We start from the raw sequence: 14,883 nt of genomic DNA, 5'->3' as shown, positions 1-14,883 counted from the left end.
CCAAAAAGTACTCGTAAAAATATGGCAATAGAGACATAAGTAGGTACAGTCTAGTTCATAAAATTCTGAGCAAAAATTTGATCAAAAATCTCTAAACACGACTCTATTGACTATTGTCAACGGCGTAAAAGCGTGTTCAGATATTTTGATCAAATTTTAGCTCACAAGCTTATGAACTCGATTGTACTTAGTTTAATTGTAATTTAGAAATACATATTTGTAGTAGCAAAATGCTCACACGCCGCGACCGTAAATCTATTCGTTTTTGACGTGTAAAGCCGGACTTCCGTGTCAAGCGTGTGATCAGTGAACAGTGTGTAGGTATGCGATATCAACTTTGTCAATGTACAGTCGCGGAATGAAAAGATTGACCTCCATAAGGTCTGTTTTTGCTTGCTAGTATAACTGCTTTATCGACCGAGTATGACATATTCCGTCATAATGTCATTCAAAAAGGTAACATGTGCAATAACTCTTTATTGCACACCAACACATAGTAAGCAGTACAGAAAACACATGTATATTTATATATGTTATTATGATGGATATATGTTGCTTGCAAGGTGAAAACGAATTTATTTGAAAACTGGTCAACCTGTTCATTCCGCCACTGTACTTATAAATAAATAATAAATATCATGGGACACTTGACTCCAATTGACTTAGTCCCAAACTAAGCAAAGCTTGTAGGTACTATGGATACTAGGCAACGGTTAAACAAAACATACTTATATACTTAGATAAATAAATGACTTGAATTTTTTATAACATTTTGCGTAAAGAATTTCTTATGCCAGGGCCAATTGGTGTTGCTTAACACTTGTTTTAATACTGTTGGTAAGATTTTGCACAAAGAATTCCTTTTGCCAGTACAATTGGCGGCGCTTCTCTGCTGCGTTGCGAGCGCCGGCGCAGCCGCGGCGCGCGCGCCGGCCAAATTCAGCCTCAGTTCGCTGTATGACGCCACGTTGCCTATGCTGCACCCTGTAGTCGCTGCTGGCTCCGATCGGTGTAAGTTGAACAAACGTAATTTTGGTTTCAGACGAGGTGCTTTAAAATAATGCTCACACTCACTGAATTGCATGAACTCAAAAAATAATACTCACACTTGTTCCACTATAATATTGCTCAAACTCGCACCGCCCTTCCGCATTGAGCTCGAAATGTTCACATATAAGCGGGCCTAACTCAAAATTGGCGAAAAATTAGTTATCGAAAATACAAACTGAAATAGATGCACAGAAAAACCAGAAAATAAGACCAGCGCTGGGAATCGAACCCAGGTCCTCGGCATTCCGTGCCATGTGCTATACCGCTACACCACCGCTGGACAACGATACAGACACGAATTTCTCCTATGCACCTTATATCTCAGCTTGTGTTGTTTCTTATTTAGCCACTTAAGCAGCGACACTAGCGACATCTATGCCGTAGCCCTCATCGAGAAACTTTTCGGCACTCCATTGGAACTAACCGCTCACTCGGATAAGAGATATCGTTATTAAGCAATCAAATTAAGATTGGTTTTTGGAATCTTTTTGTATTTTTTGTTACTTTTACGGTCTTCCCGTAAAACCTATATCGAAAATACACAAAAAAATATTATAAAATTAGTTATTGTAGTACTAAAACGGCTTATCTCACAGCACTATCGGCTCCCTTTCATAAACCAGCCTAAATCGGGTATTATGAAAAGATAGCACGACTTGGTGCGTTTTACTTTCAACAAAATTGCAAATGGCATTTGGTGCTAACTTCAGTCATGTTCCGACTGACTTGCGAGCAAGACGTTGGCTTTCGTGAGCCATTTGGAGATAGATCGTTATTGCAATAAGGAAACAAAAGTATTTTGAATAACTTTTAAGCAAATAAAAGCATATTTGGACTGACTTCTTTTTAGCACAAAATCAAACGCAAAATAATTTAACGGAAATGAGAAGTGCTAATTACTTAAAAATTTCAACTCGATTTGCCAAACTTCACGGTTTTTAAGTTAAGACCGTTTATTACCAAGCATGCGATATGCTGAGATATGTAGGAATTTATTTGAGCCTCACTGTAAAACTTGATATTCATACATAAATGCAATATATGTTGAATGTAGAACTATGGTAATTTTTATTTATAACAAAACTCAGAGGTGCGAGCCGGGGTTTGATTGAACCCACGACCCTCTGCTTGTGAGGCGATAGGTGAAACCACTAGGCCACCACGCCTTAATATAATTATTATTATCTTTATTTATTTATTTATTCTTAGGATTAGGTTTTTATAATAGTTATAAGAAGTTAAATACAGAAAAGTACATACAAAATAAAAATATTATAAAAAGGAACCTAATATTATTACATAATTTACTATTTTTATTTCTTCAAAAAATGTATTTTCATCTGAAATTTGTGCTCACGTGCATCACATTTGACAATATTTTTCTAAAACGATAATGACAAAAATATCGTAAAAACGCCGTAAACCTTGTCACGTAATTTACAGATGCTTCCTTTGTTTATTTTAGGTGAGATTCTGAAGGATTTCCTCGGAATTACGTACGACCAGATGCAAGAGAAGAACAAGACAAACTACCACGAAACATTAAATATAGACGTTATCACGAAGAATGGTAACGTCAAATATAATATGACGTCAGCAAGGCGTCTTAGCCGAGTCATAGCGTCTGCTAGAAGCGTCATAATTCTGTTACATGGTTTCATGGAGAGCTCAGATGGCTGGATGGTACATGCTCTGGCTCCTGAGTACCTGAAGAAGCCAGGGTTGAAGATCTTGGCTCTGGATGGACGGAAAGTGATCAAGTTTGAATACTTCACGGCTTCCACGCAAGTTCGGTTCATGGGGGAGAAACTTGGGAAGCTGTTGAGCGACATCGTGAAGAGTGAGTTGATTGTGTACATTTATGCTACTATGGTACGGAAAGTAAAATTAGCTTTGAGAATGAACTCGTACGCAGCATGAAACGCGTTAGGGTTTGTGATGGTTGAATTTTTGTGGCGTAATGTTAATTTATCTAGATGTGAAGAAGGGAATGATAACTCGCAGCTATAAGTAAAAGGTTGTAGTTTATTAGAAATGAAACCCCGCGAAGTAACAAATGATTCAACCAATTTTTTTTGATAATAAATCACATGTTTTACGTAGGGTGATTTCTAAACACTGGAGTATCGTTCAATAACAAAAACACGTTGTTTCTTCGGACAGTGCTACGTTTTTTCTAACCGTACACTCTTTCAGCTGTCAACCTGGATTTTTGTTAGCCAATACTTATCACATACTTAACTACCGGCAAATTCAAAGATGCTTTGTAATTGCTGATAGAAATGTAGAAGAAGATAACGTACTCGAACTATATTTATTCAGCTACTATCATCTACTTCTACTACTTCAGCTACTATCTATCTGTTTTAAAACGCCACCTGAAACTCCGTGTTTATTTTACAGTCCAGTTACTTGTGCAATTTTATGTCTAAAATTAAAAATTTCGCCATCGCTTTCAGCTGGATTTCCGATTTCGTTGTTCATTTCTTAAACAAAAGATTTTACAGGTTTCTTAAAAAGTTTCAGGCTCAAGCAAAAGGTACTATCCAATCACGTTTTAACGCAGACGACGTTTTCGTAAGCGAATATATTTGCATTCATATTATACATATCTACCTTGACAAACAGTCATTTTGCAACAACAGGGTTTTTGCAAACAGCGTCGAACTTTGCTAAAGCAAGTATTTGTTAGGTTTCGTTGTGAAATAAAATGCCTCAAGTACGAAGGAAATTTCTAAAGGCACTTTATAAAGATCTTGAAGTAAAAACGTTTACACAAGAATGTGATATTGGTATGGGTTCTTGTTTCTTACTTTGATTTTGAAATATCTGGGATAAAATTGTATTTCTAGTAGTGACGAAATGGGGTGATAGAAAGGAAGGAAGAAAGAGATAATTACCACCACCTTACAGTAGTAATAAGACTAACACTAGCACTAAAACTAAGTTACAAAGTTAAGTTAGTAAGATAATACTATAGAAAATACCTAATAATTAATGCGGAAATGGGGTGTGTTTGTTTATTTTTATACTTTTATGCTTAAAGTACTCAACCGATAGTGATGAAAGGTGAAGATCCAACCCTGAAAGTTCACCTCGGAAAATTGTAGGTATAGTTTTTGCAGGCGCACGATAATTTCTTCACAGACGAAATTGTAGGTAACAGCAAGTGATATATTAATATTTTCAACACACGTAAATGTGTTCAAGTAACTATTTCAGATAACCAAGAAACTTAGTGCTTGAAGAACGTGCCTATAAAACGTGCCTATAATATATTCATATTATGAAGATTGAGGTCAATCCCGTCGGGACTGTTGTACGAACAAAAAAACACGAATGTTTCTTCTGGACTCTCAGACTTCTCCCCGATAATTAATATGAATAATATGTACCTTTTGAATATTTAGTTTTAGATTTTGTTGTCTATTACTTTCTATAGAAATAACATGCTTTGCTTAGTTTGGGACTAAGTTAATATGCCCTTTAATCCCTTTATGCCTTAAGATTTATTTCATCTATGAGTATACTTTTCGTTTTTTGTAATATTTACCTAAAATATTATACAATTTATCAACCAAGTGCTTTCCTATTTTATACACGTAAGACCTTTTATATTATATAGGTCTATATAATATAAAAGGTCTTACCGGACAAGGACCTACTGGGTGAAGAAACACTACAACGTGTTTTTTTTCTTTACTATACGGTTGGATTATTTTAAATATTGCCACTCATTTATTACTTACAGCTGGGCAAGACCCGTCCAAAATGGTGTTGATAGGCCACAGTCTGGGCGCGCACATTGCTGGAATAGCGGGGAAGAAGCTTAGAGAACTGACCGGCAAGCAGGTCGGACGAATCACAGCACTGGATCCAGCAGGCTAGTATTTTTCTCGTTTATGGTATTCAATTGTGTGTGAAGTTTTCAATTCAAATTGGGCCGGCAAGGGAACTAGTTACGGACGGCCTAAAGCCGTCTCATTCTGAGAAGCATAAACATACTATTACTTTAGACGAACAGACCTTGCTTGACATCGTGACCGAAAGTGAGATGGGCGTCTGTGTAAATTTGTAAATGTCTGTGTGAGTTTTAGAGTTGCCCTCAATGGTAAATATGAGTTGTCGAAATCCATAGGTACTGTATCCCCGGTATCCCCGTATATCCGGTATCGTCATATACTTAAGATACAGAGTACAAATAAATCTTAAGGGCTGTTGCAGTAAAGTAGGTACTAAAAACTTCATAAACATTTCTAAATTAAAAAAAAATGCCAACAAATATATGGCACTCCCAGTCATGCCGGTCGTCGTTAACTTTACACTAGACAGTTAGGTACCTATATTCGTATGTCGAGAGTGTAAATAGTAAGCTATGAATAAAACACAAACAAGATACGTACCTACTTAGCTTTAATGAACACTTAAGGTATTTTTTAGTTAGCGTGGCACAAAAGTCCAATTGTTATCTCAATATTAAAAATGACTCGAACGAAACGTATGAAAATTATCGCTAAATTGACAAAACTTTATTGGAAGAATATCGATAAAGGTATCGATAAAAAATGTTCAAACTCTACGCCGTAAGTGCTCAAGTTCACGGATAGGTACAATATATTTTGATTTAACACATAATTATTAGAAATCAAGACATATTTATGAAATAGACTGTTTACCGCTTCATATTAGCATATTAATAAGTAAATTTAAGAATACATTCAATTAAAATAAGAGCTATGAAAATGGTACTTGTACAATCATATTTACCTGTGAAATGTATGTTTATTTATGGCAGTTGGTTGTATCACAACTTAATACAGAACACGACACTATTTTTATATTTTTTAGTTTTATGCATAAAATGGAAAGGATTGCAGAAATAAACACAAAACAAATACGATGAACATTTTGACAGGAGGCTAAAGGAGGCTCACTGATTAAAAACGGGTCACGCTGTCATTTTGATTTTATCTCTTTCCCACACATAGCTTATGCCATAAGGATCGGTTTCTTCACTCGCGCCACTGTAGGTCTATTTACGCTAGTAATATTATGTTTATGCTTAGAAGAGACCTGTGCCCTGCAGTGGAAAGTATATAGACCTACCGCTATGCCATAAGTCCTACCGATGAGCACAGATTTCTCAGAATGAGAGGACATGGGCTATAGCTCCCACGCGGACCGAGTGTGGACTGGGAACTTCGTAAACCCATTTCAATAAACACATTCATTCTTGAATCTATGATCCCCCATTTGACAGGTATTTAGTAGACTTTGGAAGTAAAAAACATAATATTTTCACTTTCTTGTTAAATAGTTTAGTTTTAAATGTAAATGCTAACACGATTTTCAGTAAAATCTTCGCTTTATTAAAACTTAGCAAACAAAGTACGGTTACCAACTCCAATATCTGACACAGCAAAATGTGCATATATCTGATACGATTCCATTTCTAGGGCTGGCAGGACGTGTCAGATATATTTGGCAGATATTGATTGCATGTGACTGTACATAATAACAATACAATAAGGTTAAATATGGAAGTTGCTGGCGAAGAGTCCAAAAACCCAATTAGATGGAATAACTTTACTTAAAATATAAAAATTACGTGAGCAAAGTCAGCGCTGCAGAGTCAGCATATTCAGTTGCATAGCGATGCCGCTTGATTAGAGATCCGTAGGCACGTAGCGTACGTAACAGGTTAAGATTGGTTTTTTGGAATCTTTTTGTATTTTTTATTTCAATTCCAAATTTTTACTTTTACGGTCATCCCGTAAAACCTAAATTGAAAATACAAACTGAAATATAGATGCACAGAAAAACCAGAAAAATAAGACCACAATAAAGTTATAATATAATTTAATAAGGTACATAATAAGTTTACAATGGTGGGTAAAAAAAAAAATGCGCATGTGAATTGATGGTATTTATAAGGGTTATGGTTTATGGGGGCGACTGAAAAACAGCGTCTGTTAGCCAAGGGACTTTGTTCTGCAAGGCGCAGGCATAAGCTGAGTCGCTTTCCCTTTTGATAGTTTGATTGTACTTATTATTTGTTATGTATCTACCTATGTAGATTTTGTAAGCAAACTATTAAATAAATATATTTTATTATTATTATGTTCTTTATTTTTCTTTCATTCTTAGGTTTAGGTTTTTATAATAGCTCTAAAAAGTAAAATACAGAAAAGTACATACAAAATAAAAATATTATAAAAACCTAACCTAGTTTGCCGCCGGTAACGGGGTAGGGCCCAAGCTACCGGTGATCAGGGCCGCAGAGTGAGGAACCTCCGGACGATGCGTGCCGTGTCCAGAAGTACCGCCTTCTGTATCTGGCCCTTGATCCAGCCATCTAGCGAGAGTCTCTTGAGATGTTGGTCGAGACTCTTCGCTATTAGACCGTTTGCCGAAACGACTATCGGGACAATGATCGTCGAGTCAACATCCCACATAGCAGTCACCTCGTGAGCCAAGTCAAGGTACTTGCTGAGTTTGTCCTTCTCGGCCTTCACGAGGTTCTCGTTATTATTATTATTATTATTATGAATAAAGTGAATGTTGTGATACAGGGCCGTGCTTTAGCAACGTGGACGCGGCAGGTCGGCTCGGTCGTAGCGACGCGCAGTACGTGGACGTCGTACACACCAACGCCGGCATGCTGGGGTTAAAAGAGCCTGTAGGTAAACGACGAAACAGCAGGGCTACTACGAAACTCGAAACTCGTGTCATGCGGTCCCTCTGCCACTTATTTAATACAAGATCGAGAGGGACGGTACGATACGAACTTCGAGTTTCGAGTTTCGTAGTAGCCCTGCTGCTTACAAGTTTGACACGTAACATCATCATATCAGCCGTAGGACGTCCACTGTTGGACATTATTTTATATAAGAGGAGGCTAACGAGCATGTGGGTCACCTGATGGGCAGCAATCACCGCCGCCCGTGGACACCTGTCAACACAAGGGGTATCACAGGTGATTGGCCGGCGTTTTGAAAGACTGAAAGCCTCGTCTTTAAAGATCCCTAAGCTGCACCGATCAGGAAATGCGGTCCCAGAAAGCTGGTTCCATATTTTTGTTGTGCGTGGAAAAAAGTTTCGCTTAAAGCGGACGGTGCTAGATTGCCAACCACCGAGGTTCGAGGTGGTGAGGATTAAATGATTGACGGCTGCGCGAATTACGGTAGTGAAACCTAGCTGCAGGCAACAATCCGAACAATTCATCTGAGCACTTCCCATAGGCCTCCCCGTATAATCGTAACATGGCATAACTGTTAGCTAAAAAAAGCCGTGGTGGCCTAGTGGCCTATTGCCTGCCACTAGTCACCTTAACTATAGAGGTCCTTCGTGTTTTCGAAATTCTTTTTTGGTCGAATAATGATTTGGTATAATTTTTCAACTTTGATAAATAAATTTGAATTTATAAGAACAAAACAATATTCGACATTTACACCCATTTCAATTAGGTACAATTCGACAATCTGCTACACATACTTGTAACCAAGAATGTTGTTCTGATTTAAACTAAAAATAAATCGGTGATTCCTTAGTGATGACATTTTGTATTCATATTCATCAACTGGTTGCATAATTCTCATTTTCACGAGCCACATTACCATTATTGAACATTACCAGGACATAAGGATTTCTACCCAAACGGAGGCATGACGCAACCAGGGTGTCTTCTGGCCACATGCGACCACACCAGAGCCTGGGAACTGTTCGCGGAAGCCATCAACTCTCCGGAGCACTTCCCTGGTAAGACCAGATGACCGAGAAACTGAATCACGTCATATTTCACCGCATCAATATTTGACATAATTAAGCGTGCAGAAAAAAAAAAAGCCATGGTGGCCTAGTGGTTTGACCTATCGCCTCTCAAGCAGAGGGTCGTGGGTTCAAACCCCGGCTCGCACCTCTGAGTTTTCGAAATTCATGGTGCGGAATTACATTTGAAGTTTACCACGAGCTTTGCGGTGAAGGAAACATCGTGAGGAAACCTGCACAAACTGCGAAGCAATTCAATGGTGGGTGTGAAGTTCCAATCCGCACTGGCCCGCGTGGGAACTATGGCCCAAGCCCTCTTGTTCTGAGAGGAGGCCTGTGCCCAGCAGTGGGACATATATAGGCTGAGATGAAGCGTGCAGAAATATCTGATACGACTCTATCTAGGGCCGGTAGGACGTGTGTGATATTTTTGCACGCTTCGCTGTGTCAGATATAAATGCAGGTGATTGTACAGCGAATAAAATGTACAGTCTTAAAATAGTACTTACTCCACTGGCTTAGCGACCCAAAATGGATTTTGGCCTCCGATACGATTTGACACCAGGCGCCCTATCTTGTGCGATCTTCTTCCGGTTTTCTACGTGTAGGGTCCGTGACCTCCGTAGGTCTTCCTCCATTTCATCTAACTAGCGGTAGGTACTTGGGGTGACCAACCGGACGCCTCCCCGTGGCCCGCCTTAAGTAGGCCCTTTTCACCGCTCTACTATCCTTTCGAGGTGTTGAAGCCACCGGGGTTCATCAAAAACAAGTAGTACAAAAACATTTTTTTTTCTCAAACATCCAAGGAATAGTTGTCCTTACCTTCGTGATAATAGAACGCGAAGCAGTTATTGAAGATTCGTTCTAATTTCAAATTAGGGGACAACATTGGTGGCCATGGTCTGCAAAGAGAATGTCTTTTGTTTCAGCGGGTCTTTAAAACAGTTTACCAATGTAATTTGCAAGAAATATAAAAATAGTTATATAACTTGAACATTCGTACCTACTATTTCCTTGGATATAGCCAAGCGAATCAGCTCGTTGAAGTGGCAATGGGCGGGCCATATAGCACGGAGATCGGGTGGCCGTTGGGGCTGAAAAGTTCTCGAGTGGAGGCCGCGGATCGGCAAAGCGCAGCGTAGGACGTCCACCAACAAGATGGACGGATGACCTGGTTAAAGCCGCAGGTTTACGGTGGATGCAGGCCGCTGCCAACCGAAGCAATTGGAGGTCTGTGGGGGAGGCCATGTCCAACAGTGGACGTCCTAACGGCTGAGATGATGATGATAATTTCCTTGGATTTGGATTGTCGGCCTCTGCAGTAATGTACTATTACAACAATCTTCATCTACACCCATTAGTAAAAACTATTATGCGTTCAAAAACCAAAGATAATGACCAGCTATACGACATTGGATTCTAATGAACACGGCAGTATCGTAATGTTCATAACGACATCGAAATCGATGTCTTAATGTTCAATCGTATCGTAATGTTCACATTACGATACTGAAATCGATATCGTAATGAACATTACTGCACCGGAGCGGTGGCGCAGCTTCATCTTCGGGCGCAGGAGCTCGTGGGGCAGACATAGTTCCGGTTGCAATGCAGGTCATTCTCAATGGTTCTTGAACGCATGATAGAGGATTTAATATATAGATGTAGATAATGAAATGTATGCAACTGTACGTAATTAGGCCTTAAAACACTCGTGTTTTAACGACCCTTATTACGTAACAGTTGCATGAACTACTATTTTTCTTCAGCTCGCAAATGTGAAAACCGCACGATGTTCAGGAGCGGGGCGTGCGCGCAGCACGAGGTCGCGTACATGGGGGACAGCGCAGGCACTCCGGGGACCTACTTCTTCAACACGGCCTCCTCGGCGCCCTTCGGCCTCGGCCTCAACGGGAGCGGGCTTGTCATTAAATGATCACACGAGCGATTGTGTTTTATAGACTACCTTTAGTATCAATGTCTACTCCTTGTTTATGGAACACGTTGACTTTGAAATAATAGACAGTCAGAAAAAAAAACCTTTTCTGTTCCTTACTTACTTTACAAATACTACTAACTTATAGTAGATTGATAACCAAGGGTGGAAAGTGGCCCATTTCACCTGAGGTATTTCTGGCGCTCGAACGAAGTGAGAGTGCCAATAGTTCGAGGGGAAATGGGTAATTTCACCCAAGTTAGACACTCTAACTTTTCATTTTGACTGTGAGGAAAGTAAAATAAATAATAATAATGAAATAATAATAAATTGAATTTCAGTATTCCGTAAATTGAATTTACTTATAGCCAAACTCCAACGGTACCTTTTCGACCTGGCCACTTGCCACGGCCGACTATAAAAAAAATCGAGTTGGTCATGACCAAGGAGCTTATATAGGTAGTATACAAAACTGGATGTTGAACGCCGAACGAAGAAATTTGACCTTTATTACTTATTTATATATTCCATCTCTTTTTTTCACATTTCACAAATGACTTCCGTCTCTTTCTTAACCTAGCTAAAGAAAGAGATGGAATATGTTCGTGACGTAATAAAGATCAAATTTCTTGTTTCAAACGGATGTTCGGGGTTCAACCTCCAGTGTTGTATATAAGCTCCTTGGTCACGACGTCCATCTAGATGGCTATGCCGAAACGAGAAAAAAAGTGTCATTGACGTAACTCAATTATCTTCGACTCCGTGGCTAATCGAAAAATTAAAAAAAAATACTTTCCACCCGGTTATCTACCATGAGAAAAAAGGCGGGAACCTTCGAGAGGGAAAGGCGCGAATTTCAAAAGAAATATTTATAATTATTAATAATTCTGTATATATTGTATATTTTTAGGTGTAAATATCTGTACATACTTACGGATAAGTGTGTAAATATTACATAAGCTATAATGGGACGGGAGAAATCTAAAAAACGGAAAAAAAAGAAGGTGCTGAAGACAGAGGGTCCTCCGCCGAGGACTCCGATTATGAAAACGATGCAGATAAGTACAGGCGTACAAGGTAACAAATTATTCTCGTAAATATCCAGAAAATTCACAGAGGCGAGACTTCGTTGTGTTCCTCACACACCAATGCGCCGACAAGCCGTTTTCGGATGGCGATAAAGTAAACTTGTCCCAGGCCATAAGAAAATACGCCATATCGGGAGTGCTACATCTGAGGCCTATGAATAAATATAAAGTGGCTATAACATTCGATTTGTCAAACAATGCCAACACGTTTTTAGGTCACATAAAATTCCTAGACGAATTGGGGCTTAACGCCTCAATCCCGCAGCAGACACAGAAGTTACTGGAGTTGTAAAAATCTGTCCCCAGTTGGTTATCGAATAAAAATATATTCGCAATGATCGGCAGCTCACGAAACGTCATCCAGGTGCGGCGATTCATGCGCAGGGTGAGGGCAGATGGGGCGAGGTCGCGTATATTCCCACGCAGACTGTCGCAGTAACGTTTGCCTCTACTCAGCTGCCTGAGTACGTGTACCTGGACTCATGGAGACACGAGGTGACGCAATATGTCCCTCCAGTTAAGCAATGCTTAAAGTGCCAACAGTTTGGACATATTGCTAAATTTTGCAAAAATAATGAGGTTTGTTCTATCTGTTCCGAAAATCACAATTATAAGGCCTGTGGCGCCGACAAACAAAATCCAGTTTGCGCCAACTGCAAGGGTAAACATATTGCAATTTCCGCGTCTTGTCCTATTAAAAAAAAACAAAATAGAAGAAAACAAAATCAAATCCCGAACTGCAGCCTATGCCGATCTATTTAATGAAAAGTCTTTCCCCCAACTAGCTGCTAGGACAGCTGAAACCTACTTAGAGAATATGCTTAAATCTCAATCATTTTTAAATATGATCACGCAAGTGATCATAAAGCTAGTAGCTAATAAAAACGAATCGCCTATAAATACAGAAACAATACGTGCAGCGTTCCAAGGTACGATAAGAGGGAACGCTCAATCTAAAGCATAATGAACGCTCTCAAAATCGTACATTGGAACGCTCAGAGTATACTCCACAATAGGCACGAATTTACAAACTTTTTATATCAAAAATATATAGATATTGCGATCATTTGCGAAACCTGGTTAAAGCCTCATCTGAGGCTAAAGGTCCCTGGGTTTAACATAGAGCGCAATGATTGTGGTAACAAACATAATGGTGTATGTATTCTGATACATAATAGTATTGCATATAACAAAATTAACACATTTTTTGATGACTCTCTTCAAAATATTTGTATACAAATATCTGTTAATAGTAAACAAATTAGTATAGTAAGCTTTTATAGCCCTACAAATTGCAACCCAGTTTTTGAAAAAACAAAATTTGAAAATTTCATTAAATCTATACCCGAACCCATGATAATCGCAGGAGACTTTAATGCTCATCACACGTCTTGGGGTTGTTGTTCTACTTCATCACGTGGTCGTACTGTGTTAGATGTTGTTGATGATAATTTTGGTACTTTTAAATGATGGTACACCCACTACTGTGGGCTCTATGACTTGGCGTCCTAATGCGTTGGATCTAGCCATAGTTTCTCCATCGTTGGCTCCTCTTTGTACTTGGTCAGTCCACGACGATCCTCTGGGTAGTTATCATCTACCTGGAATAATCAATTTGGTTCTAAATAACAATGTAAATAATTTTGTAAATAATAATGTAAATGGAGTACATTTGCCCACTCACCCCAATTTTAAAATGGTGAATTGGCAAATGTATGCCGAAAAGGTGGAATGTAAGTTAAATAACTTTCAGTTCGACTCTTACACGCCTCTTGAGGCCTACAATTTGTTCACGAATATCCTAATGTGTGCTGTCACAGAGTCCATACCGAATCATAAAGGTCCCAGTCCCATGACAAATAGTCCTAATCGTTTTTGTACTGTTAGAAAATCTAAGAAAAATCTAATCTTCCATGGTGGAATGATAAATGTTCCACAGCTGTTCAAAACTCCAAACAGGCGTACATCAATTTTAAACAAAATTTTACTTTAGAAAATTACCTAGAATTTAAGAAACTCCAAGCTAAGAAAAAACTTGTTATTAAAACAGAAAGACAAAATTCTTGGGCTGATCTTTGCACTTCTTTTAATCGGTTTACTCCATTGTCAGTAATTTGGCGCTTCATGCGCAAATTCAATAAAACTTATGTTCCTCAACACTCTAATAGTAATCATGAATGGATTCTAGATTTCTTACAAAAATATACTCCTGATAGTGTGGAAAATGTAAGTAGTTTGTTCGAATTCCAGCCCGCACAATGATTATCTCATAAACTTATTTACCCTTGAAGAATTGAAATCTGCAATATATTCACGCAGGGATACTTCGTTTGGTTTAGATGGAATTCCATATATGATGTTCAAGAAACTGCCAGAGAGTTGTCTGATTATTTTACTAAATATTTACAATGCACTTTGGACAAAAAACGACATACCACCTGAATGGACAACTGATTGCATCATTCCTATATTAAAATCTGACAAACCTAGGTTTAATCCAGACTCTTATCGTCCTATAACATTGACATCATGCGCAGGAAAAGTCTTTGAACAGTTACTTAAGCAGCGTCTTGAATATTATGTAGAACATAATGGATTGCTTCCAAACAATCAGTATGGTTTTCGTAGAGGTCGTTCAGCACGTGAAAGCATATCTTTGTTTCATTTAGATATACTGAAAAGCATCAAAACTAACAACAAACTTATTTCAGTGTTTTTTGATATTACTGGTGCTTTTAACAATGTAAATATTGATATTTTATGTACAGAACTTTTAAATATATGTATTCCAGTTAAAGTTGTACAGTGGATTCAAAAATTTCTATCTTGTAGAAAAGTGTTTGTGAAGTATGATGGTGGATTGTTTGGTCCTCGACTATCTTCCATAGGAGTTTGTCAGGGTGGAATTTTATCCCCTCTGATCTTCATTCTGTATATACGTCGCTTAAATTTGGTAATGGGTCCTAATATCAAAAATTTACAATTTGCCGATGACCTTGTTGTATATTTATCTGGAAATAATTCTAACACAATAATAAATAA

At 38.4% G+C, this 14,883-nt stretch overlaps 1 protein-coding gene and 1 pseudogene across 1 annotated transcript; both read left to right on the top strand.

Annotated features, from left to right (window-relative positions):
* Positions 1-870: 870 nt before the first annotated feature.
* LOC141429544 (pancreatic lipase-related protein 2-like) lies at positions 871-10,779 on the top strand (the record flags this gene model as incomplete). Its single annotated transcript, XM_074089890.1, is given in 6 exon segments — positions 871-1,011; positions 2,516-2,890; positions 4,802-4,933; positions 7,623-7,733; positions 8,686-8,808; positions 10,587-10,779. Coding segments are annotated over 6 exon segments (1,049 nt in total), but the record flags the coding sequence as incomplete, so codon positions are not given.
* A 939-nt stretch (positions 10,780-11,718) lies between these two features.
* Positions 11,719-13,290, top strand: LOC141429851 (uncharacterized; annotated as a pseudogene).
* Positions 13,291-14,883: the final 1,593 nt, after the last annotated feature.

The sequence above is a fragment of the Choristoneura fumiferana genome, chromosome 7, assembly GCF_025370935.1.
Source record: "Choristoneura fumiferana chromosome 7, NRCan_CFum_1, whole genome shotgun sequence".
NCBI lineage: Eukaryota > Metazoa > Arthropoda > Insecta > Lepidoptera > Tortricidae > Choristoneura > Choristoneura fumiferana.
The sequence above is the reverse complement of the archived record's forward strand: the minus strand, read 5'-3'. Positions and strand labels throughout refer to the sequence as shown.